This window comes from Emydura macquarii, unplaced genomic scaffold (assembly GCF_026122565.2).
Source record: "Emydura macquarii macquarii isolate MOO-44397 ecotype Brisbane River unplaced genomic scaffold, CSIRO-AGI_Emac_v2 contig_2681, whole genome shotgun sequence".
Classification (NCBI taxonomy): Eukaryota; Metazoa; Chordata; order Testudines; family Chelidae; genus Emydura; species Emydura macquarii.
Window position 1 is genome coordinate 1,071,754 of NW_027132818.1, and position 25,719 is coordinate 1,097,472.

The window sequence follows — 25,719 nt, forward strand, 5'->3', positions numbered from 1 at the left end:
GCCCCTAACAGTTTACACCCTGGATTGGTTCCTCTGGGTCCAGTGGAGGTACTACTTATATCCTATGCTCTCCTCTGAAGCTGGTGCTGGTTGCTTTGAGAAACGAGCAAGGAGAGACTGGAGCTTGCTGTTGTCTGCCCCCCTGCAAGCTCCAGCAGTTTGTAGCACCTGTGATAGATTTCAATGTATTTTCCTCTTTAGAAGTGATTGTCTTCTGCACTCTACAGCTGATTTTTAAGAACAGCCTCATTTACAGCATCTGTCTTAGGTGCAGCCTTTCTGGTAAGCAAAGACCACGACCGCTCCTACAAAGGAACCTTTATTGTATAAATAGAGGATGGATATTCTTATTACATGTATAAAAAGTCAATATGAAGTTTAAGTGAATGCTGCTCGGGGTGGTTTATTTCTTCGACATGTCATTCAAGCTAAGGGATGTCTTCACCCTCCCGGAAAAGGAACCCACATGAGCTGCCAAATGTCAGGAAATCTGCAGAGAACAAACATTGATTAAATTAGTGAGTACATCAAACATGCTACGTTCGTGACATATGGTCTAAATCAGAGTTTCTCAACCTGTAGGTCGGGACCCAAAACTGGGTCGTCAGAATGTTTGAAAGGGTTGCGTGGCAGCACCTGTCCCATGGGGCTGACAGGGGTCACCTCCTTACTCCATGCCCTGCAACCTCTGGGGTCCCAGCGCCACGCAGGTTTGGCCCAGCCATCATGATGGGTCAAATTTAAGTGAGTGACCCTGCAACCCCATTAGCCAGGTCACAACTCCACCCACACAAATTTGGTCCAGTCAGGGGAACAGGGCCAAAGCTGAGCGGTGCTGCAACTCCAGAGGTTGCAATGCACAGAGCCAAGTCCAGCCAACCCCATAGAACACTGTGGGGTGAGTGCCAGATAGGACCCAACCCCCCACAAAGCAGGATCTGACTGAAACCACCCTTAGGCAGGGCCATATCTGGGGTTGGGGACGTGAGCAGGGCAGCTGCCCAGAGCACAAAGCCACGGGGGCAACTCTGACCGACAACACCAGACAGCCCAGGCCGGTGACGCCATGGGGAGCTTGGTGGAGACAACCCCACGCAGTGCAGCTCAGGGAGGGAGCGCTACCTCCATCCCCCACTCACCTCAGCGGGCCACCCAGCCTGTCTGGTTTGGAGGGGCGCAACCAAAAAACCAGGGAGGGGATGTGACTCCCCCCATGCGTCGCCTCTGGTAGGGGCATAAATATGCTTACTTGCCCTGGGTGCTAAAATGCCTAGTTACAGTTCTGCCCCAGGGCCTCCTCCCCCAGATTGTTTACTGGGTCGTGACAGGCCATAAACATTTACAAATGGGTCCTGAGCCTACAAAGGTTGAGAACCATAGGTCTAAATCAGCCTTCCCATGTGGAAAGCCATGTCTGAATACAAAGCTCTGTAGCTGTAACACTATGTGGATTGCACAGAGTGGTGTGGAGAAAGTGAACAGGGAAGTGGTAATTACCCCGTCACATAACACAAGAACCTGGTGCTACCCAAAGAAGCAAGTTTAAAACTAACATTTGGAAGTACTTCTCCACACAACGCACAGTCAACCTGTGGAACTTGTTGCCAGGGGATGTTGTGAAGGCCAAAAGTATAACTGGGTTCAAAAAGAATTAGAGAAGTTCATGCAGGACAGGCCCAGCAATGGCTATTAGCCAAGATGGTCAGGGATGCAACCCCTTGCCCTGAATGTCCCTAAACCCCTCACTGCCAGAAGCTGGGACTGGAAAACAGGGGATGGATCACTCAATCATTGCCCTGTCCTGTTCATTCCTGCTGAAGCATCTGGCACCAGCCACTGTCAAAAGATAGGATACTTGCCATACTGGGTCGGACCAATGGTCCATCTAGTCCATTCTTATGTTAGAACATCCTTGGGTTGGAGGGTTCCTCCTGCTGCCACCATTCCCCCATGTAAATGAAGGAGAGATTGCTCCTCTGCTCTACCCTTGAGTGTCCTAATAACTGTGCGGGGACCCTGAGGATTTGAGGACACCTTTGGATAGCCAGGGTATTCTTGCAGAGGCCCATCTCCTCACTACTCCCTGGGCCTCCTCAGACCTCATGGCAGCATGCTTCTCTCAGAGGGTAACATCTGGGAAGGGCTCCGCACAGACCTGGAAGCCAGGCAGGAGTGAGGATGCTACGATTTTGGATTAACCTCTCTCTCTCCAGCAGAATTTTTATTATTTGTTAAACACCCAAAACAGTCTCATTGCTGTAACAGTGTCTAGCGGAGGACCTGATCCCTGATCCAGCGCTGGCAGTCGAAGATGACAGGCAATATAACGGAGACCCAAAACGCATCAGGACCAAATTGTGCCTTTTGAAGGAAAATTCTTCTACTCTCACAGATATAACCTTTGTGCCAAGAATTCTTCTGGCCAGAATTCTGTGTGGTAGGCCAGTGACGGGACACAGGCAGGGCAGGTTTTGCTGCTGCTGTAAAAGGTAGAAGACTACTACTGACCCCAGTCTGAACACTAGCTAACTGAGGGGCAAGGTATAGCCTTTCGGCAGGAAACATGTTCCCTTGCAAATACAGGCCACTATGATAGTCAGACTCCCCCCACCTCCCTAGTGCTGTGTCCCTGTTGCTTGCACGGAGGAAGAGGACTCCTTAATACCTCTCCCCTCACACATACACCAGCCCTGGATATTTATTTTTGAAATATTATACCTAGCCCAGTAGAATTTTAATAAAACAGTCACAGAAACATGATAGAGAAACAGAATAGTTCTCCAGCCCTAGTCCTGTCTGGGTGGACCAAGCACCGTCAAGCGCACAGCTATCCCTGCCAGGCCTTCAGTAAACACCGTCGTCCCAGTAACAGACCGTGGGGTAATCCGTAAAGCGTTAGAGGGGGTCACCCTTATGAAGTGGAGGAACCTTGAGGATGTGCGTCCTTGACATCCGGGGTGGCATGCGGGGCTCCTGTTCCCACTACTGGAGCTGGGGGGACAATGCGAGACTTGAGCCCCTTGTTTGGTATTTGTAGGACGACATAGATCTGTCACCATCCTAAAATCCCCGGTTTTTTTTGTTTGGTTGATTGGGTTTTTTTGCTTGGGTTTTTTTTTTTTTTTTTTTTTTGTGGGGACGAGGAAGTAGCTGGAGGACGACCTCTTCTGCCATCGCCTGTGGGACTTCTCCTGCTGCTCCTGGCTTAGGTGGCCTCGACCTCTTGGATGTGGAATTGCCACTGAGAGGGAGGAAGGGGGATGCGTCAAGGGCCGAGGGAGGGGCGGGGGCGGCTCTGCAATGGCCTACAGGCTCAGCATCTGCCGCTGGGAAAAGCCTCAGCAAAGCAGCTCCTTGAGTCCCCCGAGGGGCTCACCTTCCACTTGCTGGTAGTGCTAATGAATTAAGTTTTCCCAAACAAGTCTGGCTTGCAGTCGCCCTTGTTGTCTGGGGTAGAACCCGTCCTGCCCCGCCTATCCCTGTGGCTGGTGGCAACCACCACCCAGGGCGGGGTGGTGAACAACATTCAAACCCCTTGGCTGGGCGTAATACTTTCCTTGGCTCATTTAGGCATTGGGCTACGGAGGAGGGGGTTTTTCCACGAGACCCTCACTATGTTGAGGGCCCCTGTGTAGGCCAGGACGGCTACCATTCTGTGGAGCCCCTCGGTGGCATATTAAAGATTGTCTGACGCCTCTTTTGCTCCTTCGCCTCCAGCCTCCAGGTGGAGGCCACCTCCTGAACAGTTCCTGGTGTGCCCTAGAAACAACCAGGGCTCGGGAGCGTGCTTCATCTGGCAGGGGGCCTGCAGGCCACAGCCCCTCTTCCCACCAACCGGCGGTCCCCACAGAAGTTGCTGCCTGTGGGGTCAAGTCGTCATCCGAGGGCGCATGGTGGCCTTTTTCTAGTACTTGAGGCACTGACTGCATCCCTGAGGGGTTGACGGACCATGGTTGACGCATCAGGAACCCCTTAGGCCCCCCATACAGCCATTGGGGGTGACCATTGCCTTTGAGGCCATCTGCCGGGGGTTCTGGCACCTTCATTGATGGTAGCTCCCCCCCGGTACTGCATTCTCAAAGGGACGCTGAGGCACCGTTGACAGACCACCGCTGGTGCTGCCCAAAGCCTCTTACTGTGCAGTACCGTTGCTCCAGAGAGCAACCCCTCAGTGACAACCACCTCGACTACCAGGTTTGTCGAGAGTACCATGGCCAGAGCAGGTGTATGGACAATGCTCTGGCGACTCGGGTGACCCAAGCATCATCCCTGCACCAAGGACTTTTTGCACTCTGCATGTGTCTCGGCGCTGAGTCAAGCTCCAGCAACCAGCTCTGCCCGGCCTCGGTGCAGGGCGAACCCCTCAGTACCAAGTCTGTCTCCAGCATCCGAGTTGGTGCAGCCTCGGTATGGGGGGCAAGATCTCGATGCCGAGGCTGTCTCTGGCATCCTGGATTTGCCTTGGTGCTGAGTCCATCTCCAGCATCCGGGGTTCCTCGTTGCCTCGGCGCGGGGGGCAAACTGCTCGGTGCCGAGCCTGTCTCCGGCATACGGGTTCTGCACAGCCCGGCTCCTCGGTACCAAGACTGTCTCCGGGATCAGCACCACTTACTTGCTGGCAAACTCTTCAGTGTCTGAGCAATGGGATGGATCTCACCCTGTGCCAGGGGGTCGAGACCGGTGTCGGGAGGGCGACTTCGCTGTCCGCCTTGATGCAGGTCGGTCTGGTGACCACGACCTGGGATGACCTCTAGGGGAGTGTTCCTGCTCTACCCTAGGAAACCAGTCTGCATGAGATCTTTCTCCCCGTACTGGGGATCTCCTGAGCCATTCAGGGGGTCCCAATATGGCCTTCCCCTTAACGCCAGCCCCTTCTCTCTCGTGGAGGCATGGGGGGCGACGGCATATGCAAGGCCAACAAGGCTCTTGCCACCCTTCAGCCACCAAAGCTGGTAGGTGCCAAGGGGCTCCCCCACTCCTCGAGTCAGGGGAGGCTCCCTGGCTGGAGACGCTGGCTCTGATAGCAGGTCTCCATGATCCGACCTCGATGCGGATTGGTGTTCCACCCTGCCCACTCCAACGGTGCGGGGGAGTCCGAGTACTTCCATCTCCGCGGTGCCGAGTCGGGTCCGTGCCGACGATGCTCTCTGTACTGGCAGCGCGCTGGATACCGCAGCAAGGCGGTTGGCTTGGAGCCGGCTCGGGGCTCCGTGAGCTGGGCTTTCATGTGGCTTTTCTGGAGGTCTGAAAGCCTTACGATCTGTTCTCTTACTTGCGAAGAGCTTCCCCCCCAAGGGGTCAGTTAGCGGTTCCCGCCAGAGCGCACGGCTTGAAGCCATGACACCGGAGCATACCTGCTCCCGGTAAGAAACTAAGCTAGACTATCTCCAAGTGTCTAACTACCACTACAGCAGTTACTAATCTAACTAACTAACAAACACAAAAAAATCCTAGTTTTAAGGTTTAAACATGGGGAATAAAGCACTTGCAATGGAAGCACAGGCAGTTCCAGTAACCGCCATGGGAGGAAAGAAGGGACTGAGGGGGCGTAGGGCCGGCAGTGCCTCATATACCGCAGCATGTGCGTGGGACTCCAGGGGGCACCAGAGCCAGCCCTACAGGATCTACTAAGGGGAAAAAGTTCCGATAGCCATGCACGGAGGCATGCACACACTTATAGCGGAATGGACATGAGCAATCACTCAAAGAAGAATTCTTATTTCAATCTAAGAATAGTTTATTTCCATTTGCCTAAAACCTGTTCCTAATCAATTTAGGCCAAACTACAATAAGCCTGGTTTAAACTGAAATAAGAGTGTCTATGTAACTTTGTGCACCAGTTAACTAAATCAATTTTAAATCACACCTGAAGCTGCACCTAAAGTGGTGCAGCAACTTGGCATATAGACAAACTCTTAATCTGAAATAAAAGTGAGGTGAACCAAAAAAACCCCAAACCCAATAACAAGCTTTTGTTCTTTGTGTATGGGAGCATACCACTGCATTCTCACAACCTATTCACAGGGCCATATTTTGCCACCAGCTTTTATACAAAACTCCCAATCACTCAAGAAGGAGTTCTGGAAGAAGAAGAAGGAGGATGCCAGGACTTGGGCCCAAATCACTAACACCTTTAAGAATCTAAACTGATTTCTTATGTGAGATGAGGCTTAATTTAAAAAGGCAACAGGAGCTCTGCTTTCATCCAAGGAATAACAACATTTTACATTTACAAAGAAGTAAAGCACAAAGAAGCAAAGTGCTATGGAAGTCATATTATCCTCATTTTACTGATACATAAACTAAGGCACAGGGCAAGGAAGCGACTTGTCCCAAGGCACACAGCAAACAAGTGGCGGAGCAGAGAACAGAACCCATGTCTCTTGATCTCCTCATGCTGCAGTCATATGCTCTAACCATTGGATAACACTCTTCTTGATACCACCTCCTACATGGTATGCATTATACTGGCACGACTATCATTCTCCGTGTTATGGGCTCAGTCTTGTGAGATGCTCAGCTCTCTCTCAAGTCAGTCAGAGGTGAGAGTATGCAAAACCTTTAAGCACCGAGCACCACTCACAGCTCTCAAAATGGGGCCCATTTCCACCAGCAAACTGCATAACCTCTTGTGTACTGAAACTTGCATGATATGTCCACCTCAGAGAACCTCTTGTGATATGGTTTAGCCTCGTCCAGCTAAAGTACTTTTGTCCTGTAATATACTTAAGCTATGTGAGAGATTTGGGTTTTCTTTCGAGTCAATAATTTTAGCTATTTTAAGGCCAGAAGGGACTATTAGATCATCTAGCCTGACCTCATGTATGACACAGACTAGAGAATTTTCCCCATACTAAGCCCAACTTAAACTTGTCTTCTAGTGCTCAGATCCCATGGGCGATGAGCATGGTATAAAAGCTTAGGTAGATACATAGGAGAAGGAGAATCTTGGACTGCAATGTCATTTTTCTGGTGATCATTGTGTCACTGGTAGAGGACGGAAGCACCGTGTGTACTGTACATGCATTTGCTGAAGCACCACAGGAAATATTTTTTTTGACTACAAGATAAGTGGTGATGAGAGAGATAACACTTGAATTCAACTAGATCAGAGCCAAAATATAATACTGGGCTATAACAGTATACTTCCCTCCTGCTGTTATCACACACCAATATAGCCAGTAATTCTGTACCTTTTAAGATTCTTCAGTTTTCCTTCTTCGCTGCTTCCTTTTTCAGCTTTGCTTCACGTTCTTTTTTCAATTTTTCTTCAATTTTTCTACTCTGGTACATTTTGACACTAGCAAATGCTAAGCAAAGAATTAATGTTTTAGCTGCCAAAATGTACATCAGCAGTGGAAAATTCTCCAAAACCTGAAATATAAAACAATATATTTCAGCAGAGATACTACAACATTTGAGCAACTGTGGAATGCCTTTGTTTGATTCTGATTTTTTTGGTTAACTGCTTCTTTGAGACTAAAATACAGAGTTCTACACACACACACAAAAAATCTAACTGGCTCACAATGCCCTGTTTTTGTGTTGAGTTGCTTCCCCGGCTTTCAGTGACCTCTGTGTCTAGCCAAAAGAGCTCAGACATTTAATAATGAATATTCACAATGCACTGCTTATGAATAAGCGTCAGGCAACACATTAGTACCAAAAATACCTGGCCAATAATTCTGAATAAAGGCTAAACCTGAGAAAACTGATCTGTTTGCAGACAATTTTCACACGGAAATACAGGCAGAATTGGCAGAATAAACTATTAGTTATTTATTGTTAACCAAGCTCTGGTCATGTCACAAGTCAGTGATGTGATAAATATCCATTAAAGTGTGGTGTAAATAGGGTCTTTAGGACCTCGCCTACACTAGCAAAGCCGAGAATGGTCGTCAGCAATGGGTGCTGCTGACAGGGTCCTGAACTTAACTGCAAGTGCAGACAAAGGAAAACTATGTTCAGCCCCATTTTAGTCAAACTAACCATGTTGGTTTTTCTAATGTAAGCAGGGCCTAGGTGGATGAGAGGATGTCTGGTCAATTGAAGAAAAAAGATATTTGATAATGTCTCTAATACTGACCAATATTAAATTCTTCAGAGGAAACCAAATCAAGGCTGTGATCCTGCAAAGGTTATGCATATGCTCAGCTTTAAGCACATACATAAATATTTGCACATTTGAGGCCAATTTTTTGTAAATATTCAAGTGTTGCCAACTCCCACAATTTTATCATGAGGCTCGCAATAGTTGGTGTTTTATTTAAAGCACCAGCTCCTGGAATCAGGTGACCATATGAGAGACTAACCGATCATTTGGAATGTTCTAGCCATTGGGGCTGCAGAAAAAAGCTTGAAAAAGTGACCCCCCCCCCCCCCCCAAAGCTCAAAAACTTGAAGACAAATAAAAAGACTCCACATTTATTTATTTATCTATCAGACCTCGTGGGATTTTGGGTGGCCTGACTCATGATTTTGAATGCTTGAGGGTTTGGTGATTCTGCACACATTTTTCAGCATTATAAAGATTTGATATTCTAAGAGAGGTGTGCAAAAAATCCAAGTGCAAAAGCTGTATGACAAAGAACTCGAAAACACACTGACAGGGAATTAGGCAACCAATAATGGAGCTTTCAGTATCAGAAATGCACTATAGATGCTAGAATTTCTCCACAAGCTCTTTCAAAAAGCCAACTGGCCTATAATCAGTATTCTCTTCCAGCTCCCTGCCTGCCAGCAGTGCAAAGTAACTTGATAGGCAAACTTTTCACTTACTAGAACTACCGGTATGTCACCATTCAGTTTTACCAATATTAGAATAAATAATGCAAAACCTCCCCCACTGTTATCACTCCATTATGGTTATCAATTTAAAATATAGACATCAGGTAATGCTCAGATTTAAGGGTGCTGACTTTTTCACATTGCACATATATGAAATTACACTATATCCATCTACAGCTGCAGCCCACGGTCCTAATTTTGCAAAGCACTTCATCACAGTATATAAACCATACCTATGTAATCTCAGGAAGGACATCTACCAGGCTTTCAGTTAACACTGGCGCTTTGATTAATATCATTTAGCTGCATATATGAAAACTGTTATCACACAAGGTGGCAGCGTGTATCTATATGCACATGTGCAGCTCTCCCTTTATCAGTTCATAAGCCAAATTCATTCGTGGTGTAACCTGTTACACCAGAGATTAATATAGTTACACCAGAGATGAGAAAATGCTCCCCGCCCCATTGAGTTCATAGCCTACTAGTTTTGGAAAGGACTCGTAAGACAGACAAAATAGACAAACACAGTGGGGCAGATTGGAATATGAGACAAGCAAACAGAGTTGAGCAGAAAAATGTAAGTCCCAGCTGACCTACTGCCTAGCCCAAAGGTTCTCAAACGTTTTTTTCTGGGACCCCCTCTGAAAACATTTCAGGCTGTGACGACCCTCCCACGTGTCATGCCACCCTTACTTCTGCGCTGCTGCTGGGGGCGGCGCTGCCTTCAGAGCACCCGGCCAGCAGCCGCTGCTCTCCAGCCACCCAGCTCTGAAGAGCTCTGGCTGTCAGCCATGCATGGGGCCGACAACCACAGCATGCGTGGGGGCTGACAGCTCGCAACCCCTTGAGGGGTCCCGACCCCCAATTTGAGAACCCCTGTAGCCGATGCTAATTGGAAGTGACTGAAAGGCATCACAGCGGGGGTAGGTTTTAAGGAGGGCTTTAAAGAGGATAAGTTACAGCTTTACAAATGTCAATGAGTAGTCTCCATGGCATGTAAAGCTACAAGATTTACTGGAGCTGCTTTTTCCCCCCTACATTACTCACGTAACGATAAGAAGAGAGGGGAAATGATAACTTTCTGCAGCTCACTGTTCCTGAATGAATAGAGCACTGTATATCTGCCAAGGGTTACGGTGCCTTTATGCATATCTCTAGTGTGCAACTAGAGCCAATATTCTCACATGCCCAAAATGCCAGCTGGCTATAAGCTCAGGTGCGGTGATTTCTTACCTCCCATGAGGACAGGACCAAAATATTAATAAACTGCTCATGATTTTAATTATAACCTGCCATAACTCAAGAAAGTCATTGCCGCTGGTGTGCTGCAGTTAAGTGGTACCAGGGATACAGAGCAGCAACATGGGGATGGGAGGTATAGACAACACAGCAACTGCCCGACAGCAAAGCTATGAAAAGGGGCTAGACAGAAAGGAAGAGAAGCGGAGCCAAATGCCATTTGGAGTGTGTGTACGAAGAAGCAAGAGAGAGTCAGCCTATAGTATTCGGACACCCATAGCAAAGTCCTTACTCATACGCACACAGCAAAGTCAACTTGCAAGGCACTGAATGAACATGTATGGTAGGAAATATAATATTAAGTCTCCAGATTCCACGGGGAGAGCGCTGTGGTTAAATCTCCTTACACCTAAACATGGTGTTTATTCCAGACAAAGACACACACTCGGACACCACACCCCCCCACCATCGCTTAACACACTCCTCTTTAACACCCTCCAAAGCTTTACTAACTAACGTCTCCTCACCCGCCAATTAAAGGCCACCATCTTGGATCTGTGCCGATGTCACGGGTCACACCGCAGTCTAAGTCCAGCAACGTTTGTCAGATTTATAAGAAACTGGTGGAGGCGCATTCATCTGAGGAAATAAAAATAAGCAAAAGGATCTATTTGCATTTGACACATCCTTGCTGCGCGTGCCCGAAAAGCACAGGAGACAGTCACACTGAGCTGACTGTTACATTAATCTTGGAACGTTCAGGAATAACCTTGCCTGGAGCAGATTATTTCGTGGCTGGTTGAGTGACAGGAACAACTATTTGGAGTATTACACAGAACTGAAGGTTGGTAGGCCTGGATCAGGTGTCATGTGTCTGTATGGAGGAGGCCCAGCCCTTCCAGACACAGCAAATCCCTGCAGCTGTTCAACTACAAATGCAACGCTGGCTGCTTTAATAAGCATGACGTGGGTGCCTATGAAGTATCTCCATTACATGTTTGAAATCTAGTGGAAGAAAACACCCCCATCAAAACCAAGGCTGAGGTTTTTAATCACATCATCCCTGTTCAGCAACTGAATCCCCAGTGCTAGGATTGCTCTTGTCTTTAGCATCCTCTGGGAGAAGTGAAAATATGCTTCTGGATTTTAAAAAAAATTATACATAAGTCCTCCAATGGCAAACACAATAAAAGAGATGAAAGTCAAATTAACTGTCAGTGATCCCCGAGGGTGCTTGCTGTCGCTGCTGGCACGGAGATCTGCAGCTGAGGAATGCTTGAGGAGGCTCACGTGGCTATAAGGCAGCTGCATACAGATGGGATTCTGCATTTTGGTTTTCACCTCTGCTTAGCCAGTGACTTCAGAACTCAGACACATGGGTTCCACTTTCAACAGATTTCCCTGTGCATGCTCCGCCTGTCCCTGACCTGTTTCGCTATGTGTGCCTCATGTCTGTATAACAGATTCGCTGTGAAGTCTGCAGAAGAGGGACCGCATCTTAGCCACTCACAGAGCTGTGCAAACAATAACAATAAGCCCAGCCTAGCTGCCTTTCTGATCCTCCTTTGACTAGGATAGAGGCATCAAGTGAGTGGTCTTAAGGCATTTGCTCTGCTTAACTCCCTTACTCCCAGGTACAGCAATTTCCCCACCCAAAGGCAGGTTTACCCTCCTGCCATCCCACACCAGATACAAAATCTTCCCTACACTGAGACGGAAATACTGGTTGTAGTGGAGGAATGGACCACTGACAAACTCCCACTGGAGATCCTTCTGCTAGAAGGGGAGTGAGCTGTGCACCCACGAGACAGACCCCAGACTGCCTCTGATACAGGCTCAGGCTCTCAGGGAAAAATGTATTTGTTTGCTATGTCTGAGCCTCTCTTTCATTCACTATGAGCAGGACATAATCAGGCCCAATAACTGAGGAGTGTAACTCCGACAGAGTGGCAAAAAGCACTCCGCCTACAAAGAAGCATTTGCCATGGTGCAAATGGCTCAATCAATCCATATATGAAAAGGAACAAAGGGAATGGCCTCTTGAACTTGGCCTGTCCTGCATGCATGAGCTACTTTCCTCTCATAGGGTTTTCAGTAATATAGAAGTACCCATTCCTTGGGCACTGAATGGACTAGCCCGTCTGTGATTATCTATCTGCAGTCTGGGAGCTGATCATGATTTGTGGCATTCCCTTCATAACATCTACTTTTGCCAAAGTATTATAGCAGATGTGAACTAACAAGCCACTAGCGGTTTTCTTCCTGCAAAAAGCAGATATTGACTTCAAAATGTTAATGATCATGAGATTTATCAGCCCTGAGGATCTTTATTCTTTGGGATACTAGGTCTTGATGCACAACTGAAATCGGTTGTGGGAGCAGAATTCCCAATACATGGTTTGTATTCAAACCTGGGTGAAGCAATTTTTAGGCACCTATAGGATTTAGGAGCCTACACTGAGATATCCAAGTTTGAAAATGTTGGCAAGAATCCTTTTAATCAGACACATCTCCATTATGACCATAAATTGCTTTAAGGGTAACTGCACAATTTTAGAATTTTTTTTTAAAAAACACTCTGAAAAGAAGATGAGTTTAGAGGTTCAAAACCTGTAGTAACCTCTAATGAACAAATCAGAAAGCAATGATTTGGTTATATCTGGTTATTGAGTGAATTGTTTTTTCTTTTGGTTTTTCTGGGAGGATTTTTTGGGGGGGAGATAAGAGGGGAGATTAGTGAATTATTAAATTTTGCCACATCATATTATTGTAATGTTTAATGTCTATAGAGATGTAAGGCCTGATTCTCCACACACTGGTGTAAATCAGGAGTAACTCCACTGAAGTCCCAACAGGGTAAGTGGGAAGAAAATCAAGCCCTTCTTGTGCACTGTGGGACTTTTATTAAGATCAGGACAACTCTATATGCAGGAGATCAGACCTCCTGCAATCTCTCCTATTTACAGTATCAGCTTCACTCACTGCTGTGAACCAGCTCTGAAACCATCATTACATGGCAGTGTTACATACCCACTCTCTGCTGTCCCCAACCTCCAGTGGCCCCATTTAAATCCCCTTTAGGTCTCTTGGGCTCTCCTGCTTCTCCTTCTTGACCCAGGCCTAGTAAATCTTGGCAGAAGAATGAAGCCTGGATGTGTGTGTGTGTGACAGGCTTAACCGCTTCATATTTTAAAAGACACATTTAGTAGCATTGAGACCACAGGTTTAGAAATAAAAAAGCTCACCCACTGAACTTTCAAGGTTACAATATCTTAAAGGGAGGCAGGCAAATAAACAGCAGAAGTTTCATGTTTGCTTTTTCCAAGGCAGATAAGCAAGGATAGGAGTTTAAAAACATCTACGCTCGACTGTTATTTGTTCCCCTGTCACTGTAAATTCTTTTACTAAGTACAGTGGTAGTGGGAAGGAGACTGCGCTCAGTGGAAAGGAGGTCACCTTGACTTGCAGTCAGGCCTTCAAAAGAGATCTTGTGGTTAAGTCATGTGAGCAACTGAGTGACAGGGGACCTGTGCGCTACTCTGAGCATTGCCACAGACTTCTTGGGCCCCATTCACCACTGACGTGGGGTAGTCATTTACACCTGGAAATGCGTGTAGAAGGACCACCATGGGAGTAGCACCTGGCCATCTTTAATGTATTTCACCTCACAACACCTCTGTGAGGCAGAGCATTGCTATTATCCCCATTTGATGGATGGGGAAACTGAGACAATGAGTCGGACGTGGGGAATGGGACCCCAGGCTCTCAAGGCCTAGGCTCCTGCCTTAACCACTGGACCATCCTTCCTCTCTAGCTCTGCTCTCAAATCATAATCCTCCACTCACATAGTCTTACATCAACTATGAACTGCTGTAAATGACTCACAAGGTGCTAGATAGTAGGGAATCAGGCCTCATGTGATGTTGGTTGGGAAACTGGCATGGCCTGCTGACACCTTTGTTTATTCAGCAGTGAAATGGAGCTAATAATACTGTTCTACCTGGCAGGGGTGTTGTGAGGCTTAATTCATTAACGTGTATAAAGTGCTATGAGATGAAAGGCACCATACAAGGGCAAAACAGAACGTATTTGATTGCACATTCAGCAAGGTGATGGCAGACTATAACCTGTGCTTGAAGAATGTGTATCCTCCTTCCATTTGGACAGAAATCATGTTTTCTCCTTCGAGCCATCTCTCCCCATCTTGCTGATCCCCCTGGCTTCCCCTAGTTCACATATTTAAAGAGACCATAGATACATTTTACATCACGCAATTAGGCAGAGGAACAATCACTGTGCTTGACCTGCTGATGCTACACTGTGTCAGGCTGGACTCTTTGAGAGCAGGACCCAAGTACCCCAAAAAGGGCTTTTCAAACCCAGCCAAAAAGCCAGTGTGCGACACGCTGGGAGAGGATATGATCCAGGGCTGCCACTCCCAGAATTCTTCAAAACACAGCACATATGATACAGGATGAAATAATTCAGGTACTTGTATAGCTCAAACACAGAAGCCCAGATTCTGCTCTAGGCTACACTGGCGTAAGTCAGAAGTTGCTCCATTGAGGTCAGTGGAGTCACTCTGGGTTCACACCAGGGTAGGTGGGAGCAGTCAGTTAAATGAATAACAAAAATATACACCACCACCGATGTCTTCATACCTGGAGTTGTAGAAATCAGAAGTATTAACAGCCCCTCCATCAGTGCCTCACATGCTCCATACTCTGGAAATGAAACATGGAGCAAAGGGCATTTTAAAGGGACAGTGTCAGATTTAAAATCACATTACAAATGCCTGCCGCACTTCAGATTGTTAACCCCGTGGCCCTGGCACACCACTTTAGTCACATGCCAGCCTGCTGTTAGATCAGAGGGGTTTCCGCAATGCCACCCCTGCACTCACTATCAGCCAACTGCCATACTGCTGCTGCTACTTTCACCAGCATGCCTCCTTCTTAACACCCTCATTTGCCTTGCAACCCTCAGCACCCCTCTCTGCTCATTGGAGGAGAGGGTAAGAGAGGAGCAGGGGCCCAGAGCAGCTTAACTGCTGCTCCAGGTTCAAGACCTGCAGATCATGACAATCCCTCTGCTATCTGCAGCCAAATACAAAACCCCTCAGCATCCTGCCTGGCTTTCCTCTTGCCATTTACCAGCTTCCCACCTCTTCCCAGTGCTTGTCCCCTGCCCACCCACTGCTTGACTAGCATGCTGTCTTCCCCTTCAGCTGTTACCTCTTCTCTCCCAACTTTTCACCCCCAAACAAGTCACTTCCCAATGGAGGTCCTCTCTCAGCTGTCACCTACACACACACAGCTCAGGAAACTGAAGCAATTGTTTCAACACAGTAATTTTCACTCTCTTTCTGCTATTCATTTACCTCACCCAGCTGAGACAGAGAAACTAAGCAACAGTGAAATTGATTAGCGCACCTCAATTTCATGTTCAGGTTTTCATATCCAAGAACTCTGTGTATCAATGTTTGGGTTGCAGTACTGCAGGGGATGGTCACATCCAGCCAAATATGTTTTCACTGAATTTTAAAATCATATCAAACCATTTTAATTAGTTTGAGAGTTTTTTCCTTAAAAAATTTAGGGCTCAAAATGTCTAACAAGTGTCCAATAAAGATGCTGAGATGGAGTGGGGAAATGGACATAGCCCAGAAAAAGGCAGAGAGCCTAATTTTGAACTGCCTTGCACATTTGGGGCTGTGTGTAAGGTGTTTCTATTCTGATCTGATAGAACCGCCAACATGAGATGCAAACCAACAGGAAATCAAGCCCAGAAATGTAACTTTCCCGGAAACTCATTTTATTTAAGATTTGCATTCTGTGCCGAAAGCCCAGCTCTTACAGATACTGCTAGGTTACGGATTCATTTTATGATTTGAAAGGAAAAAAGAAGACCTTCCCAAAGAGAACAGGCGGGTTACAGTACCTTGCAGCGGGCAGAGAAGCCATTACACACAGACCGGAACTGGAAACAAACTACAAAATAAATCCCAGAGAAGATTTAAAGCTGGCAAACTACAACTCCCAGCATGCCCCAGTCACAGCTGGCTGTTAACCCTTTTTTCCACTCTGCCTCCAGGCTGGTGCTCAAAAAATAACTATAAGCTGAGCTGCTAGCACCACCTATCATTAATTAAGGCACAGAGGGAAAGGGGGCAGGAGCTGGGCGCATAGGAGCAGACGGGAGGAGGCAAGAGTTGGGATGGGGATCAGGAGCCCAGGGAGTGGATAGGAGAATAGGAGGAACTGGGGTGGGTAGGTGTGGAGGGGAGCAATGACAGAGGGAGATAGGGTGGTGTTGGGATAGATAGGAGCAGAGAGGGACAGAAACAAGCTGAGGGCACAGATGCAAATATGGGTCTATAAATATAATCAGTATAATACCCTGCCCTCAGAACTTGGAATAAAACCCAGGAGTCCAGAGTTGCTAGTACATTTCTTTGCTGTCAGCAACTAGCAATGCCTCTGATGGCTGGACCACACAGCATATAACAGCCTATTACTGCTGCCAGTTATTCCATTAGCTCAAGTGATAGAGGCCTGTTCTGTGGATCTAAAAGTCCAAACCCTGCTGATGAGCCACGTGAGGGTCAATATGGTTCCACCATGATGGGATTTCTGGTTCTTCAATTTGTTTTATAAAAAAATAGGAAAACACATTACAAAGAGTTCATTAAAAGAATGTTAAGGCTGCAAAGTCAAGCACCCAAAAGTTAGGAAACACCAAAATTCAGATTGTCTGTGCAACATTAATTCAGCTCCCGTGTGTGTGTGTGTTATGATACAGTCTTTAATAACCTGATCACGTACTATTTTTTCCACATGACCCTTGCTTCATTCAGTGCACAGGACGGACCTGTTCTGGGATGAAGGGGGGTTGTGTAGTGAATGAGGCTGTTGTCTTTCCTCATGCTGGGCTACTTACTTAAACCAAACTTTTCTCAGGTGGTCACTAAGTGTGGGTGCCTCATTTTTGGCTGCCAGACTTGAAACCCTGAGGAGAGATGTGCAGAAGTCAACTGAGCCCACAGTCAATGAGAGTTGTGCTTTGAACATACCAAGTACTACATAATGCTAAGTACTTTGAAAACTCAGTCCCTATATGTCTCATGGTAGGCCTCCACAATTAATTAGTGGCTACTTTTGACAATTTTGGCCTTAATTTCACTGGGCCTCTGTTCCCCAGTTTTGAAATGGGGATAAGAACCACTCCTCTTCCAGGGGTATTGCGAAGATAAATTCATGAATGTTTACAAAGCCCTCTGCCTATTGTCATAACACCACAGAAGGGCCCATGAGGAAATTAGTAATTTTGTAGTCAGTGCAGGGTTTGAATCGTGTGCAGTAAATGAGGCATGGGGCCACACAAGCATTGAGAAGGAACCAAAGAAATATTGAAAAAATACTCATTCACTTAATGAGACAGGATCCTGTGGAAAAAATAGTAAGGGATTGTGTAATGAAAGGCTGTATCGAAAGTCTCTTCTTAGGATGGAAGATCCCATGCACTGCTACAGACTGGGGACCCACTAACTAGGCAGCAGTTCTGCAGAAAAGGACCTGCAGGTTACAGTGGACAAGAAGCTGGATCTGAGTCAGCAGTGTGCCCTTGTCACCAAGAAAGCTAATGACATATTGGGCTGCATTAGTAGGAGCATTGCCAGCAGATTGAGGGAAGTGATTATTCCCCTGTATTTGGCACTGGTGAGGCCTCATTTGGAATATTGTGTCCAGTTTTGGGCCCCCCATTACAGAAAGGATGTAGCCAAATTGGAAAGCATCCAGCAGAGGGCAACAAAAATTATTAGGGGGCTGGAGCACATGACTTATGAGGAGAGGCTGAAGGAACTGGGCTTGTGTAGTCTGCAGAAGAGAAGAGTGAGGGGGGATTTGATAGCAGCCTTTAACTACCTGAAAGGGGTTTCAGGGAGGATGGAGATAGGCTGTTCTCCATGGTAGTAGATGACAGAACAAGGAGCAATGGTCTCAAGTTGCAGTGGGGGAGTTCTAGGCTGGATATTAGGAAAAAGGTTTTCACTAGGAGGGTGGTGAAGCACTGGAATGGGTTACCTAGGGAGGTGGTGGAATCTCCATCTTTAGAAGTTTTTAGGTGCGGCTTGACAAAGCCCTGGCTGGCATGATTTAGTTGGAGTTGGTCCTGCTTTGAGCAGGGGGTTGGACTAGATGACCTCCTGAGGTCCCTTCCAACCCTAATCTTCTATGATTCTATGAAAATGCATACACAAAAGAGGGTTGAATTAAAGCTGCACAGGCAACCCCAGGTCTGTCATTTCCTAATCTGTGGGTGCTTAACTTCACAACCTTAATGCTCTTTTAATGTACTCTTTCTGGATAATAAGACATCTATAACAGTGAGGGGGGCTAGCTGTGTATCTGTCCCCTCTCTGGTCTCCCTGAGTGCATCCCCCTCAGGTGTCAGACCTTCTACCTTTACTGGGGTAGAATTCTTCCATTCTGTGCTCCAGCACCCTATGTCTTACCCATGCTTACTCAGCAGGTCTGACAGAGTTTGGTGCCTGCAGGTCTTCCCTGCGAAAGTTTGTTACCAGTGGTATTCAGTGACAAAATAGCCTTCTGAAAACTACACTGTTGTTTAACAGTAGGAACAACGCATTTAGAGAAAAAGGATGTTAAAACAACAGTTTTCACGCATGTCTGTCTTTCCTAAATTCTTACACTTTCCTGAAGGTAAACTAGTTAGACTTAACTTCTTCAGACACCCCAGGTGGTGCCTGGTGTCTTTGTCTGGTTCCCCCAAACGCCCCCCTCTCTTGATTCTTTTGAAACGTCTCTGGTCCTTTTTATCTCCTGTGTTTCATGGCTTGGGCCTTATTCAGTTTTGTAAGTTGGAACTAGGAGGTAGAATCTTCAGAGCTGATAGTTTGGGTATTATCTCTTAACAACCCTTAAGTGTCAGGAGTGACTACTATTTCCCTGCCTGCTTGTTTTTCCTGGCAGCCCTGTAAACATTTACATACAATAAATGTCTCAGTAACCAAGCCAACGTAGGGTGTTCATAGATTACTATAGAGCAGCTCCAAATCCATCACAACCACATGTATCCCAAGATGTTATCCCATTGGGAAGTGCAGACCATCGATAGGGCTCCATTTAAAGTCACATGGGCTTTAATGGAATGGACGGTAGAGCTTTATTTCACTGAAGATGTCAGTGCTGAACATAACAAGGTCATAGTGAGTGACTTAGATTCAGATCCTCAAAGACATTTAGCGAGATACATTTGAGAATCTGGGCCTTAAGGTGCTCCCTGCACACACTCCTATAAATAAATTAAGCTTCCCCAAGATTCTCCTGGCAACAAGCACTGGCTCAATATATCCCATCATGTACATGAGCATGTACAAAAATTGTCCATGATTTCCAAAAGACTAGATTCTGACGCAGACCAGACTCTTCTTCACCACCCGACAAATCCGCGGAGATCCACCGATGCCTGCATCCGTATCCGCGGACCCATTTCTGCGGATACTAACTGGGAATTTTTCTCTGCCCAGGGCTCTAAGCATCAGGAGCTGCCGGCTAGTTCCGCCCTCAGCTGTTCCTCGGCTCCGCGAGCCCCAGCCCAACCGAACAGCCCCGGGGTGGCCCGGCCGGGGCTTGCCGCCCAACAGCTGATCGAGGGCCAGTCAGCTGTTCAGGGGGCGTGGGATGTGCAGCTACTCGGGGACCCAGGAAGCAGCGGGGTCAGTTGTTGGGGGAGCTGCCGCTGCTCTCCGGCACTTCTGGGGCTGACACAGGCAGCGGCCCCAGAAGAAGTGAGGGAGGTCGCGGACCAGGACCGTGTGACTGTTGTATGAGATGTATGTGTAAAATAACAACAACAACAATTAGTGTGCACGTGTATTCACCACAGCTTGCTTATACTGCAGGACACGGGCGGGCCAGGCACACACACGAGCGGTGTCGCTGAACATAAAACCAGGCGTGCGGATCGCGGGTCGGACTGGATACATGCTGACGCTGCCCGCTGCGGATCGGATGCGGATCCACGTTTGTGTGTCCCCGCAGGGCTCTACCTATAGGCTACCCGGTCACTGTGTGGGGGTTCCCATGGATATGGGGCCCTGCATGCCCCTGTTTCTTTCCCCCACCCCAAGTAAATGGGTGGGCAAGTGAGAGGAGCTGAGGTAGCAGGTTGGGGGACAGACAGTAACTTACTACTGGGTAAAAGCTAGAGGCAGATGCCTGCCCTCTGGAGCAAGGTGGGCATTGTGGCTTCCAGCACCACAATTCATTCTCTGCACTACTCCTGGGGTGGTGGGCAACATGCCACCCCTTCTAATGGCCTGTGACACCAAGACACAAACTAGTTGGAACCAAATCCCGATCAGCCACACCAGTGTAACGCCACAGTAACGGCAGCGGATTTACACAGGTGCCAGACTGTCAGCAGAATTTGTCCCTAAACTTTTGCCAGTGTTTTGGTCTGTGAGCTGAGAGCATGGTTTCCTTGCACATACATGCAAAAGGATAGCCACAGGATATGAAAATCTCCAGAGACATTACCAGTGTAGCCATTACTTTTTCTATCACTAGGAAGTCCTGTTTTATTTCTAGCCAGGTTAATTTGCTTAAGGCCTTCTGTTTCCATTTGGCTGCCAGTTTACTATGTGTTTGGAGTAAAAAAAGTATAAGGAGTCCGTGGGTGAACTAAAAAGACAATATTTGTGCTATTAAAGGAATGCTGTCAGGTTGAAAATGTATTTAAAATAATAATAATACTATATAAATATAAATCCTACTAATAATATGTCGCGATCTATATGGCACCCAAAACTGCTATTCAATATTCAATATGCTATTCAAACTGAAAGAGTGTTGTTATTTTTGTGTGTGTCTCATTTAGGTTGGACATTGAAATTATAGAGATTATCTGCCTGGCAAAGACTTTGTATTAATTCTTCAAACATGGAGGGATAAATACACTATCTGGGTCAGATCCTTAGCTGGCATAAATTGACTTTAGCTTTATTGATCCTCAGGTGTATTGACTTCAATGGAGTTGTTCCCATTTACACTTGCTAAGCACCAGGCTCCCATTTACCTAAACCAATAACATATATTAAATTGTATCAGAGCAATTCTTTAAAAACTTTCTTTAAAAAGAAGAAAACTCCCCACATCTTCATGCTTTCCTGCATTCCTTGTCATGCTAACTTAGCACCTTGTTAGAAAAAAAACAGGTAGCGCATTATTGGCTAGCTCTCTCTCCCTGCCATTGGCCCAAGGCTAAGGGAGATTATCTAGCAGCTAAAGCACTAACTTAGGATTCAGGCAACTTAGTTCAGTTCCCACCTCCCCAGAGCCTTCTTCTGTGAATTGGGCAAATTAATCTATCCTGGGCTTCAGTTCCCCATGTATAAAATGGGAATAGCACTTCCCGGCCTCACAGGGGTGTTTGTAAGGATGAAATCCATTAATGACCAGGAGGTGCTCAGACGTAACAATGAGGGGGGCCATAGAAAAATCTAAACTAATATTTTGAAGGTGAGAAGGGCTCCTTCTCTTGTTTTTCATGTACAGGAACAGATAAGGTGATGTGATGGGTGTAGAACTTCAACTTGAACTACCAGGCAGAAGTTAGTTTCAAAGCATATCTTAGTTAAGGTTGTCTGCAGATAATGGTCACACTGCCATAGTGTGTAGGGTTTAAAGGTCAGGCAGCACAGATACTTGTCAAAGGCATGTATCTATCTACCTTACACCGCTGGTGCATAGGCACATAGGAATGTGGAAAGTTGTAGGTACTTTCACTCTGGGTTTCCATATCTTTTCAACACCTGTGGAACAACTTCTCCACGCTTTCTACAGGTGTCATTCTAAAAGGACAAATCCCCCAGTATCACTGTTAATAATATACATGGTGTTAAATGTGCCAAAGTGGTATGACTGAGAGTTGTGCATCATTCCCCTTTGTTTAATGGAGGTGGTGATTTATTAACACAGGAGAAGACATCGTCTCCGCCTCAAGAATCCTGTTCCCACTGAGTGGAAACCCACTCACCCATCCCCTCCCATACATGAAGCAAGCCTAAAATGCACACCTGTGTGGCTGGCAGGAGTAAGGTCCCATGCTTGGGATCCTGGCATCCCTCCACCACTCCAAATGTGCATACACACACACAGGATCTCACTTGTTCTCAGGCTCCTGGCTGCCACATACACCATTTAAAAGTAGGTATAACCCAGGTTCTCCTAGCTCCCAGCTTTCTCCACTGGACAGTAAAAGAGAGGAGGGATTAACTAAGAAGGTATAGCTCAGGAAGAACGAGTTATACATTTTAGAGAGCACCAGGCTTTGTGAGAAAGATTTGGTTCTCCAAAGACTTCAGGCACAAAGGTGGAACCCACGCAGGGGGGTGGTGCCCAGTGCAGATAACCAGCAGGTGGTTAAAGGATGAGGGTAGAGTTCTGTTGCTTTAAAACTGGACTCTTTGAGGTCATGTATTTTCAACGTTTGTCATTGATATGGAAAAACATCAAACTGAAAGTGAATGGGAATTTACATTGTAAAACCAGTGTTATTTATGTTGAATGGATGTAGGTATAGGTTATCTCCTAGGATTAGAGCCATAAAATATTGTTCAGACAATTTACATGTATATTTCTTTTTAAGATTTTATTATAAGAGATTATTCCTGTTTGGATCTTAATCCAGAATTTGAGCACCTGGAAGATCACATGTCTTCAGATTTGGGGATTTGGTTTTGTCCATTATTTCAATTTGGGATATTCAGATCCAAATCCACACCCAGATTTTAAGTCTGCCCATAGTTTGGGCGTGATTTTTGTTGATTATTTGCATGCCCCTCCAATGCCAAGCAGAACAGAAAACTAAAATAGAATATGAATACTTATCTTTCATGGCTGGCCTGCTAAGAAGCCTCACTCAAAAAGCTTAGAGTGAAGCAGTATATTTTATTTCTCTGGAACGATCTATACTTAGACATCACTGGCTATTTATCAGACAACGCTATGCCAATTTGGAATCCTAGTGAAAACATTACATTACATACATTGCTTTATGGTTTGCTCACTGGTGTTATCTGCAAGAAATCAAGGAGATCCAGGATTTGTTTTGTCCCTTGCACTGATGTTTTCATGGATCGTGCACTTCAAGTCTTCTTGATTCAGAATCTGGCTCTTATACTTTTCACCCCAATCATCAACAATGTACTGGTGATACGGGTCATTAGAGTGCTCTCTCCTCTTTGATTTCACAGTGCTCACAAGGATAGCCACAATAATGAAGGAGAACATCCCAATCATTACCATGAGGTACAAGATAACGTAATCAAAGTTTTCCGCATTGACTCTCGCTTGCAGCGCATCTTGTTCTGCTGTCATGTTGCTGCGCCAGCTATTCATGTAGTTAATAAATGTGTTTTTGAAAACATCTTCCAATACCTGGGTGAAGTTTCGTAAATTGGCCATGTTTCCAGTGCACTGCCATTGAAAACAAATATATATATATATATGTGTTTTAATCCTGTACTATAACAACCGAAAGGTCAATTCTCTCAGCTAGTGTAAAATTTGGTGCCCGTTTAGACCAGCTGAAGATCTGGCCCCAAGTGTTTGAATTTTACCATAGGTTTAGGGAATCAAGTGGGTCTTCACTCAGTTCTTAGTCCATTTCCATTTCAGTCTGTAGTCAGGCAAAATGAAGAGTTTTGCCTATGGAAGGACTCAGTAAAAGCTGAGTAAGACCCTTAGGGTTTGGCTCAGTGGGAACGGTCAAATTCTGCATTGACTAGTAGCCGGTAAAGTGCCAATCAAATCAATGGGGTTGCACAAGATATATCAGCATAGAATTTGGCCCTCAATTTCTTGTTTCAGCTAAAAAAATTAAATTAAATTAAATTAAAAAAATTAAAAACCCATAAGCAACACACACCAATGCATTTGTAAGAGCATCATATCCAAATACGTACCTCCAAAGGGGCTAGCTGGGTGCCAGACAGATGAGTGAGGGACAGAAGGAAGGAATCCTGCTCTTCAGGCAGTGGCGCTTCTGCAGAACTATTACATGGAGACTACTGCTGCCCAGTGTCTGCAGTGGCTTCTGTGGTTTCTCTACCCCCATGTGGGGAATGGAAAGATTTTGAAGTAGCAGATTCTCCAGTCCCACTCCCAACCCAGAATGTCTGCCCTCACCTGTCCCCTTCTTGCTGCTGGACCACCCCGTTGGAAATGCATTCCCCTACATAATCTTCCAAATTCTGCTCTCATTACACGTTGGAACCACACCAGTTCTACTGCCAAGGGTCCCCCTCCAGCCAAAGAGGCAGGGGTTGTATTTGCCCACATATGTATATGTAATATTTGGTGCTACTACATAGTATGCCGTGTTTAATGCATTGTTATTGGTGCATTGTGGCTGTATTGGGATTGCAATGGGAACAATAACTTTAGATTCCTTTGTCTAAAAATTCAAACAAAACCCAACAGAATTTTATTTCCTAGGTTTTTTTTGTTTTTTTTCTTGATTAAAATAAAATAAGCTGCAATTGTATCACAACTTCATGGATATTTAAGTATAGAAGGGCCCCCTATGATAATCTAGTCTGACTTCCTGCATAACACAGAACTTTGAATTTCAACCAGTAATTCCTTCAGTGGATATTATTTTTTGCTACTGCATGAATAAAAATTGTCAAGCTCAATAACTTGTGTTTGAGCTAGAGTCTATTTTTTAGAAATCCATCCAATCTCAACGTAAAGACTTAAACTGGTGCTGCTGCAATGAGGAATTATCCACACTTATCAGAATTTGCATCCTATTTCCAATCTGAATTCTTTTAACCATTTTCCACTCACTGGATCTTGCTATGCCTTAATTTGCTTAATTAAATGGCCCCCTACTATCACATATTTTCTTCCTGAATCTGTGTGTGTGTATAAACACACATATTCATACAACTGTGTAACATTAAGATGATCTAATTAATTTTCTGTGAAAATAAGTAAAATTTTAAAATGCACGTTCAAATTGTCATGAAAATTCCATTTTGTTTATTATGTTTGCTTTTCAGTGGAAAAGATTTAAAAGAAAAAGTATTGTGATTTTTCTATTGAAAATGAAGAATTATCAACAAAAACTTACCTTTTTTCTGCCTTTGTGTAATGAAATTCACAGCAGCAAATAAGATTTTAAAACTCTGCCTGCTAATGTTACGATAATCTTGAAGGGTACAGAAAAATCTTAAGCTTCAAAAAAATTTCAGCTTGCACTATATACTTGCCAGTGAAGTAACTATACTGTACTCTATGTTCTATGTTTATATTAAATGAAATGTTAAATCTAATCTTACTGGAAAGTTAAATATTGGCTGAAAACTAACACGCAATCTTAATGACTAACAGTGTACTGTACTCTTTGAATTTGTAATTACTATAATACCATAAAGTTTAAAAGAACACCATGAAAGTTTTTAAGCTTATACGTTGACATAACTTGTTCTGTATTGATGCATTATTCCTCATTATTGGCAAACAGTCAACATGTGTTTTAAAAAAAATGAAAACAAAAAAAATCACCTTGAATAACTTCAGTGTGATGTGCTGAACACTGTATAAGAGACACAATAAAAGAACCTTTCTGCACAGCTGGTGTATTGGCACCCAAAAAGTA

At 45.5% G+C, this 25,719-nt stretch overlaps 2 protein-coding genes across 3 annotated transcripts; both read right to left on the bottom strand.

Annotated features, from left to right (window-relative positions):
- Window positions 1-303: 303 nt before the first annotated feature.
- Window positions 304-16,021, bottom strand: SMIM11 (small integral membrane protein 11). Of its 2 annotated transcripts, XM_067565641.1 has the most exons (5): window positions 15,970-16,021; window positions 14,691-14,753; window positions 10,557-10,668; window positions 7,194-7,374; window positions 304-490 (listed from the first exon to the last, which is right to left on the bottom strand). In XM_067565641.1, the coding sequence occupies exons 3-4, from the start codon at window positions 10,575-10,577 to the stop codon at window positions 7,207-7,209; spliced, it is 189 nt and encodes a 62-aa protein (XP_067421742.1). In that variant the 5' UTR covers window positions 10,578-10,668; window positions 14,691-14,753; window positions 15,970-16,021; the 3' UTR covers window positions 304-490; window positions 7,194-7,206. The 2 variants fall into 2 exon arrangements, with proteins under 2 accessions (XP_067421742.1, XP_067421743.1); XM_067565642.1 differs by lacking the exons at window positions 14,691-14,753; window positions 15,970-16,021 and having other exon boundaries at window positions 10,557-10,766.
- A 7,120-nt stretch (window positions 16,022-23,141) lies between these two features.
- Window positions 23,142-23,519, bottom strand: KCNE2 (potassium voltage-gated channel subfamily E regulatory subunit 2). Its single transcript, XM_067565643.1, has one exon. The coding sequence runs from the start codon at window positions 23,517-23,519 to the stop codon at window positions 23,142-23,144; it is 378 nt and encodes a 125-aa protein (XP_067421744.1).
- Window positions 23,520-25,719: the final 2,200 nt, after the last annotated feature.